The sequence below is a fragment of the Zea mays genome, chromosome 7, assembly GCF_902167145.1.
Source record: "Zea mays cultivar B73 chromosome 7, Zm-B73-REFERENCE-NAM-5.0, whole genome shotgun sequence".
Taxonomy (NCBI): domain Eukaryota; kingdom Viridiplantae; phylum Streptophyta; class Magnoliopsida; order Poales; family Poaceae; genus Zea; species Zea mays.
In genome coordinates, this window is record NC_050102.1 from 34,495,298 (window position 1) to 34,505,452 (window position 10,155).

Sequence of the window (10,155 nt, forward strand, 5' to 3'; positions counted from 1 at the left end):
GAATAGGGATGGAGGTGGATATGTGGAAGACTACAACTAGAACTATGCTACATCTATTCTTAGGGCAGGAAAAGTAAATAAGGTAATTGGTTCGATTGGAATGTGTTCGGGGGTTCTCAATCAGCCGTACCCCTTTATATTTATAGGGGAGGAGGTCTGGACCTTTTCCTAAGAGATAGCCAACAAACTCCCACGTGATTAGATGGATAACCACGCACGAGATAAGGATAAACATCCGAGTCAATCTAATCTCGGGACACGCGGACCGTCCGGGCCCATGGGCCGGACCGTCCGCTCATTTTGGTGTCCAACACCTACTACGATTATTCTGACTACTACATCACCGTGAAGAGGGAAGACTGCCATATCTCATTCTACTTGGCGTCTCAAACCAGGCACATGTCTTTAGCACGTCGACCGCCATTCAAATAGCAAAATCCAGTCCATGTCGTGGAAACTTTTGAACATTGTGTAATTTTCAGAGGTTTTGGACCCAATGCAAGACTCTCAAACATGCCCTGATCAGGTATCTAAACCCTCTTCTTCGGAGCAGCAAGTACAGGCGATGGACCTGCCGCCGGTGTAGCCTGTGCTGAGCGGGAGCAGAGGCCACGCGCAACTGAAGCTACAGCAAAGACAAGGAACAGAACGTACAACCCGAGCAGCTTCGGCGTTGCTCTCCCTGAACCCAGCATCTCCCCAAACATTGCGGACTGAAACAAAACAAAAGTAAATGGAATATATATTATAAGATTGTAATAACGTTTCTCATATAGTTTAGTTACCTGAATTTTAGGATGGAGAACTAATCCTAAACTAATTAGAACTAATAGATTCGTCTGGATACCGTTTGTATAATTAATTTTAAAACTCAATTATGTTTTGGTCTTTCTAATTATCATCTAAATATAATGCTGCTTTTTGGCATGCACGAAGGCCTGCCCGGGGAGATGATGGTCATACAAATTACCAGGTAGGTGAGCATGTGGACACCGGCCATGAGGGAGGTGGTGGCGGACCAGCGTCGGCGCGCGAGGATGCCGTAGAGGTTGGCGAGGCTGACCGGCCAGAGGAAGGCGAGGTCGAGCCAGACGAGGCCGCGGAAGAACGGCGGCCGGTCGGCCACGATGTAGTTGTCGAACTCGGCGACGAACCACCGGTACACGTCCACCAGCGGCGCCGGGTAGAGGCTGAGCGGGAGCACGACCTGCGAGTCGAACAGCGGCGCCCCGACGGCCATGACCAGCGAGAAGAGAGCCGCCACCGCGTCCACCGCCACCGCCATTAGGATGTGTGATGTTGGGGTCGATTGACTGCTTAATTACTGTCTCGGCTTTTAAGCGAGATGGTGGGAAGAGGTGGCGTGCCATGTGCAAACACTAGTAAGCTGCGAACGACAGCCGCGACCAACTGGTATACCCACCAAAAATGTCCACAATGGACGTAGCAAAGACAAACAGGTGAGATGATGAAACGTAGCCTAAAGCGAGACCGAGCCAGCAAAAGGCTTGCCATAGTGGCATCAGGTAGCAAACTAATGGACTAGCCTGTTTACACGAAACAAGGTACAACTAGCCAAAAATAAACAACAATCCAGTACCACAGCCTTGTCACCAGCGCATAACTGCGGAGAAAACAAATGAGTAGTTAACAATAGCTGGAAAAAAAATGCCACATGTTCAATCATGCTAAACTGCTCTGTTCAAAACCATACCTTCACTTTTCACAGTGCCAAAACCCCTCTCTATCAGCTCAACAATGTTTCACTTGGTCTTCCTGACCAGCAAAACTTCCGGTAAAGACGCAGGATCAAGCTCCCAGTAACCACAAAGATCGCCAGTTTCGTCTGTCAAGCGGTAGGCAGGAACCTGATGAGAGAACATAGTCAAGTCACTCCTTGCTATTCTCCTGGATTTACCGTTCTGCTCTTGCATGAACACAGTGCTAAAGCCCTCCGCTTTAGTAAGGCACGACACTGTTATATCACCATCAGAAACCTCCATGACCTCGACCAGAAGATACTCGCATCTACTGTAATCTTCGAAGCTCCATGTGCGGCTCCAGTCCTTGTATACAGCCCACACCTGGCCAGCACACGGAAGGATCTCATATCTTTTCCCTTTACCCGTCACCTCCACACTGTGAGAGAAGACTTCTGTGCAGTCGTAGGTCTCACTCTGCCTGCTGACTTCGAATAACCCACAGCCAATGGACAGGCCGTCTTGTGCCAGGTGCTCCTCCACTTGTTCGCGCGGACAGTGCTCCAGCCACCTTATGTGGACTGTGCAGTCTTCTGAATCGACGCTCTTTACCAAACCGTAGTACTTTGGGAACTTGTCGGTGTCGCAGTACAGTGCCCAAACTTGCCCTTTCTTGAACTTGTCGAATGATCTCAGGCTAGTGAAGCTGCAAAACTCCGTGTCAGGGTAATGAAACCCAGCTGGAGATCCTGGCGGAGAGCTGTCGTTCCACCCATCGCCACAGTCATCAATCGTTGAAGCTTCTGAGCCGTTGTCTTGTTCGACCTTTGTATTCTGATTCAGCTTCTCGACTCCATCCTTCACACCTGTACCAGTACCATCCTGAGTCTGTTCGGTCTTTCCAACCGGCACTTCGCAGGAGCTAGTAGATGAAACATTGCATGGAGTGCTACCACTTCCGGTGCTCATAAAACTGTTGTCGAGGTTCACAGGAGTAAACGCTTTCTCCAAATCAGAAGGTAGTGATGCAGTGTCCAGCTCAAGAGCACCGGTTGGGATATGTTGCCTGCCATTTTCCACCAACCTGTGGAAAGGGATGCTGTGCGAGAAACTAAGGGTGTTGCCACTAGGTATCAGAAATGGTGCTTCACTGCTTGATCGAACAAATAAGCTGACAAAACCTTTGATCTTTACCAAGGGAATCACATAAGTGCCTAAACCCATAGCAAAGTCTGAGGTGATTTCAACAATATCATAATCATGGTGCCTATGATCGTCGGAATCTGAAACCCAGTTGATGTCCCATCCCCTGAAAAGTGCCCAGACTTCGCCTTTCTTAGGATAAATCTCATATCTGTTCCTCTTCCTTCCTTTTGTCCAAGAGACAACATGAGAAAACATCTTAGTGTCTTCAGTCAAGAGTGTTCTTCCAACTCTGAAATTTCCACAAGCAACAGGCAGCTCCTTAGAAGACCATTCCTTCTCAGCATCACACAAAGGATCATACTCTAGCCATGTGAACTGCAACATGAAGTTTGGAGAGTAGACCTGCTTAATTCGAGCATAGTATCTTGGCATGCCTTCAAGATCATCATAAACTGCCCATATCTGATCAACTGTGAATCGATCTGCATCCCTATTTTTCTCAAAGTCGTAGAAGTCTGGATCTGGACATGAAACTGTAACATTGCAGGGAATACTATGGTTTACAGATTTAGCAGCAGCATCACTTCCACTTCCAGAACTTGTTTGTTGTTTTCTTTTTGTTCCTTGCAACACATCAAGATTTAATCCACTGATCACTTCTTTTTCATTTGTTATCTTCTCTTTGCTTGGAATACTATATTTGTGTTGGCTGTTTGCTTCAGCAACTTCATTTTCTGTTGTATGATCACTTTTGCCAGCAGTATAGGAAGAATGGTCTTTTCTTATCCTTTTCTTTGTCGAAGAGTTAGGAAGATGATCACTAACCTTTCCACAACCATCAGACCCATCTTCAACAATGACACTATTTCTCTGCTGGCTTGCTATACAAGGATGCTGCCCAGATGTTTTATCTGCACATGCGGCAGTAAGAACATCTTTCCTAGCAACTTGGCTACCATTTATGGCAACAGGATGACTGGATCCTGTAGCTACCTTGTTTCCCTTCATTTGCTTGTTTACTAGATGAACTTTATCAGAATTTGCAACCTGTGATTTAGTTCTATCTTCATCATTGAATGATGGCCTTGTAATCTTTTCTCTATTACAAGCCCCAGCTTCATCCGTAAGGTTACTGTTTGCAGTTGCATTACTATTCTGGAAGGCTGCCCCTTGAGAATTCACTACATTCTTTGATCCTGGATTGCAAGGGGGGTTTGTAGATTGTTGCTGGGTATTCAGAGAATGCTGTTGATGGTCAGTGACAAGAGTTTGATGACCATTGACAGGGTTTTGCTGGCCAGGGGCCCTTTGATAGTAGGGTTTTTGGTCAGATACATGTGTGGGTTGACTCAGAGGACACATTTCCTGTTGCCTACCAAATCCACCCCATGGATGAGAATTTACCACATTCTTTGGCCTTGAACTGAAAGGGAATTTCTGTGATCGTTGTTGCTGGTTAATGCCTGGAGTTTGCTTACCAGAGACATTCCGAGGTTGCTGTTTCTGGTCGGGGACAGGAGTTTGACGACCAGTGACAGGATTTTGCTGAGTAGGAACACTCTGGTAATTGTGTTGTTGGTTGGGAAACATTTTGTGTCGCATCCCAATTCCACTCCATGGATTTGATGCATCCACTCTGACAAACGGTTTCTTAGACAAATCATAAGCAAAGAAACTCTTTGAGCAGACCTGGCACAAGAGAACTTTCATCAACAAACTATATGGGTACTGGTATTTGGTTCCACAAGTGGTGCAAATGGTCCAGAAAGTTGAATATACAGCATCAGTATTTTCCTTATTGGCCCTCTTAGCAACATAATCAGTTTCCTTTGATGGTCGTCCACGCTTCTTTGGTGCAGATTTTGGAATAACTGGGTTCCTTTTTGAGTCATGACGTGAACGTTTTACTTTGTCTGTCAGTATCATGTGAGCTTCTCCAATTAGCTTAAAGGCAGCTTCAGCACCCACAAACTTGTTCTTATCTGGATGGAGTAAGAGAGCAAGTTTGCGGTACTGTTTTTTGAGTAATATGTCATCTGCAGTTGTTTCTACTTGAAGGACACTATACCAGTCAGTCTCCCCGTTGATCTTAATAGCAGCACAGCAGTGAACTTCACAAACAGTTAACAGCTGAGAAATATTTTCAAGGCCAGAGAAAAGCTTTTGAGCCTTGAGGGCAATCCTTTTAGCACCAGCATAGTCTGCTTCTTGCAGCTTTACCAAAGCTAAATCCTTAGCTCTTGAAGCTTCTTCCTTGTTGCACTCCATTCTAATGAACTACCGAAGAGGGATTGGTTATTAATCTTGTGGAGGATTCTAACATCAAAGTATATCACTTGTCTTCATCAAGATCCTGCACAAGCAATAAGAGATTGGTTAGGTCATAGAATTGGGATATTCATACCAATGTGTGATACATTATCACTTTAAAACATATCAACTGGGTATGAAAAAGTAAAAATACATGATTTCAAAAATAGCATACAAATTAAATACAAAGCCTTTACTCTAGAGAATAAAATCCCATAGTTTGGTAAGTAATAAGGAGAATATCAATAAAACACAATAAAAAATGTTAATTGCTTCTACTAATATCGTGATTTGTTTACTGAACAAAATAGAATGGATTATGTGAGTTCTAGCTCCTGTCTTTACCATGTGAAGTCCTACTAAACTCTGTTGATCTTTCCCCGATTTCTTTTCATTTTTCTTCATTTCACTATCTAGTGGAACAAAAAATGATCCCTTACAGACATGTGCTTTGTCTTTGTATTATTCTTTCATATTTTAAGAGCTTTCAACACATTGAGATAATTGTGGAATATAAACTCTTGTTGCACATCCCTTCTTATATCCTTAAAATAACTAGAAGCCATGAGAACAGGTCCGCTCTTGAACCTATTGCTTTGTCAGGCCTCCTTTATGAAAACAGAACATAAGCATATTTATATTCATATTCATATTTGCCTGCCTTGTTACATTTCATCTGAAATCATGTAATTTCAGCATTCTAACGTTCTAGTTTCATACATGATCCTGTAACAGGACACCTAAAGTATGTTAAGAACAAATCTTGAATGCTTTGCAGAATCACTGGTAACGATATGCTTTTGCCCTCTAACATCTCATAGATTGCAGATGGAAATTTGGAACACCAACTAGAGCAATCAATTTGAAGATTTAACAACAAAAGATGTGACATATGAAAGAATTTTTTTCTCAGAACACAGAACTGTGCTTCATTATATTAAGAAAAAAGGGGAAAGAGGCCATACAACACACATGACATCACGCCACTACAAGAAACCTTTTACAACGTGTCTGTGGAAACAAAGAAAGCGATCAAAGCTAGATAACTTCAAGGCTGAGACTACTGAAGAGGGGCACGGGTAGTCAAGAAGGATAGCCCCCAAGGGCCAAGGCCCTGTCAAAGCCTACAATCAACACTCCTCCAAAGCAGAGCCCATAACACCAGCCAAGCTAGCAGTCACTCCATCAAAAACGCAACTATTGCGAAGATTCCACAAGGTCCAAGCTCCTAGGATCACAAGTGAGTTTATCCCTTTCTTTGCTAGCCCCGCAGAAGCGCTGCTTGATCTTTCCCGACACAAAGCAAAGGATGAGAGTCGGTAAGCTGTAGGGACAAATGGTGGATACCAACGTGTTGGAACAGATAGAACCAGAACTGTCGAGCAAAGACACAAGATGCTAGGAGATGGTCGATGGTTTCCACCTCATGATCACAAAGAGGGCACTGCATGAACAAGTGTAGATAGTTGGACTAATGTGATATTCCTTTATTGGATTGATACACTGAGACATACAAACTGACAATGTGTATTCTCGACTATGATGAAGTTTACAAGGAAAAAACAAAAATATTAGGGAAATGAAATATCATATCCATTCTTGTTTGCCAAATAACAGATCTTTAATAGATGTTCCATTACTTCAATTTATGTAAATGGGCCAGACACAAGAAACAAGGAGTAGAAACACAAATTGTGCTGCAAACAGAATATGCATATAGTAGTGTTTTAATATAAAGGAAACATCAAATCAGCAAATTTTCGCTCTTGAGTGTACAGAAGCAGACTACTACAGTTACTCTGCATTCTTTGTCAACCAGCATTTACCAATTGGGCATATCATAACACGACAGTAGTTTTTTCCTTGCCAGAACTACAACCGAAAAACGACCGTTCGCAATGTCATATCCAACTCCTAAGAATCCAGCATAATTGCCTTAACTGTGCCCAGTGTATGACAACCTTAAAGCACTTTGAATTTTGAAATCCAGCCAGATTTCAGAACAGATCTACACGAGCCTAGATCCACTAATGGCTGCATAGTTTCCCCGACAGAAGACATCAAATCATATAGGTCGCCACTTCTCTCATCAAATCCAGTATGATCAACAAAAAACACATGAATTCCAGATTTCCTGGTGGCATTTTAATTTAGCAGGTGTGTCAAAAATCCAGAACTACAAAAATCTGCAGAGAGAAGAGCAATAGCTACAAGGATGAGAAATGGAGAAGCATACCGTGCAGTAGACAATGACGGTGATAGAGGGCAGGTGGTGGAGTGGATGCTGGCAGCTTCTTGTTGCATACAGACTGGCCATAAAATGAAAGCACAATCATAAGAAATGCTCTAATGTATGCACAACAACAATATAATGAAAACATAATGAGACATTCATTTTTTTTCATTGATGTGCTGGCATGGCAAATACAACAGAGAGCTAAAACATGTATTTTCTTGATGAAAAATTACATAAACTAAACAAAGATGGGAAGTAAATATCACGTTTATTCTTGCTTTCCAAATGACACTCCATTTAGATTTTAGACATTTCGTAATAAACTTGATCTTGTAATGCGGCGTTGCACGTAGGCAAAACAGCACAGCACTCTAAGTAGCAAGCGACCAAACGCATGTTACGCTGGAAACAGGCAATGTGTGAATCACTCAAACGGTCAAACCCACAAATTTCGGCCAGCGCTCATCGCCTTCAAGTTCAATCCTACAATTGGATATACGAGAAACGTCCACCCCTTTCCGCCCCTTCTGTGGTGCTGGTGAGGCCCCGCACGAAGAGAAGAAGAAAAATTCATCCCTGTTCTCCCGTCTCAGCCAAGCGGAATGAACGCACGACAGAATGGAAACACACTGCACACACGCACCCGCGCGGCGGCGCGCACATAGAGACACACTATGACACTAGCGGTTTCAAGATTCTAGCCACGCCACGCCACGACATCCCGTCGGGCGAGCAGGCGTGCGCGGTGCGCAGGAAACCCAGAAAAGGACATCGGTTTCGCGGAGAAGAGGTGGAGGGCCACGCAGACGGGAGGGGCCAAGAAGTGCACCGTACGGTAGGCGGCGGAGACCTAACGCGCCACGCTGCGCGGGGGCCGGGAGGCGATTGGGCGGAGGGGAGCCGGGGTGTCGAGGCGCGCCGCTTGGGCCTTCGGTTTGAGACCCCAGACAGCCTTGTTTGGCCGCGGCTTTGGCCTCCGATCTCGCCGCGTTTGAAGCAATGGAGGTGGGAATTGGGAGCAGGCGAGCAGCCTAGCAGGGGGGTTTTGGTGTCGGGGGCTCCTGAAATTAGGTGGCGCGCAACTTCCCTCCAAAACCAAAAACATCGTTGCCAAACGGGCAAAGTGGGGAGGGGGTGTCACGTTATCCGCGTCGCTCTGTATCCTTTTCTTTTTTACAATCTCTTCTCGTTATTTGCATCCTAATAGCATCTTTAAGAGACTAGTTAAATGTCTCGTTAAACTAAATTTTAGTTAATCAACAACAAAATAACTATCCAACAGGCTAGCTATATGACCCAAAACTATCCAATTCTCCAAATTAGCTCCATCATCAATTAAATTTAGCTAACCAGCTGACTAGCTAAACTAGATAGATAATATGTTGGAATTAATATGCTACATACAGAGTTTTTTTTATCGTCGGCAATTTTTTGGACAAGTCCATAGATTCCTTTTGAGGTAAGAATTTATCCATGTTTAATCCACTACGTTTTAAAAAAAAATTAGGAAATGCCTATTCACACCACCCATCTAGGCACTTTGATCCCTTCAAGTGGTACTAGTGTCCAATCCTTGTGATTAATGCTTAATTGCATGAGAAAATAATAGTGCCAAGAGTGGAGACAATGTTGAGGTCACGGAGGAGGTCAAGCAAGTGGTCGAAGCCTTAGAACAAAAGATGATCAAATAAAGATTCAATAATATGTAAGAGGAGTTCAATAATATGAGAGGAACAAGACAAGGAGATCTAAAAGAATATGAGTGATCTCATGGGTGCAAGTTAAGAAACTTCATTTGGAGGCTCCTCTAGCAACAACAACGACGATGATGGCCATCGTGACACTGACTTGCCAAAACACGGCCTCACACATACTCATATGATTACAAGAAGATTCCTAAAATTTCAAATGTGCACTTCAATTCAATCAATGTCTGTAAACCACCCTATTTTGATGGGATTCACTATATCGATTGGACATATCAAATGAAGATGCACCTTATGTCTCTTCACCCTCATCTCTAAGAGATTGTGGATCTATGTATTACCCTTCTAGTTATAGAAAGAGACAAGACTCTAGAAAAAGCATCAGATCTCTATCAAATCTATGTATTTTTATTCTTTGCTGCTTGAATCTAGATGAGTTCGACAAAGTCAATGGTATTGAGATTACAAAGAAGATTTTGGATATACTCAAAGTTTCTTATAAAGGAGACTAGAAATTTAGAACCAACAAGATTGAGCTATTGTATGGAGAGATTAAGAGATTTGTTGAGATCTTATTACTTGACAACAAGATAAGAGACCTTGGATCTCAAGAATGAGGAGATGACAAGGTCACTAGGAAGATGTTGAGATCTTATTAAGCAAAGAATAACATTCTAACCGCCATGATTTATGGGAGGGATGACTTTGAGAGCTTGACACCACAAAGTCTTCTCTCAAAGATCATTCATCACGAGAACATTGAACAATACTCCCTCTGTCCTAGTTTATAAGGTGTAACCACATTTTATTTTTGTCCCATAATATAAGGCGTGCTCTCTCTAAGCATATGTACATCGATGCAGTAGCATAGAGAGAATTAAATGTATTTCTTGGTCTTTGAACCAGAGGTGGTTACACCTTATATATTGGGACGGAGGGAGTATGTGATTAGTGCCAATAGTCAAAATCTCAATTCAATTACAATGAAGGAGTTGCTCTTAGTGATCAAATGCAAGTGAATGCAACCACTCAAGCAAGTCAAAGAAGGATATGATTA

General features: G+C 43.2%; 1 protein-coding gene across 4 annotated transcripts; it reads right to left on the reverse strand.

The window, feature by feature from the left end:
* Positions 1–348: 348 nt before the first annotated feature.
* On the reverse strand, positions 349–8,523 carry LOC103632245 (uncharacterized). Of its 4 annotated transcripts, none has more exons than XM_035960874.1 (5): positions 8,227–8,520; positions 7,393–7,465; positions 1,715–5,199; positions 971–1,624; positions 349–713 (listed from the first exon to the last, which is right to left on the reverse strand). In XM_035960874.1, exons 4-5 carry the CDS (start codon positions 1,283–1,285, stop codon positions 531–533), a joined length of 498 nt encoding a protein of 165 aa, XP_035816767.1. In that variant the 5' UTR covers positions 1,286–1,624; positions 1,715–5,199; positions 7,393–7,465; positions 8,227–8,520; the 3' UTR covers positions 349–530. The 4 variants fall into 4 exon arrangements, with proteins under 4 accessions (XP_035816767.1, XP_035816766.1, XP_008652284.1 ...); XM_035960873.1 differs by having other exon boundaries at positions 405–713; positions 8,227–8,523; XM_008654062.4 differs by having other exon boundaries at positions 405–713; positions 8,222–8,500.
* Between the last annotated feature and the right edge of the window lie 1,632 nt (positions 8,524–10,155).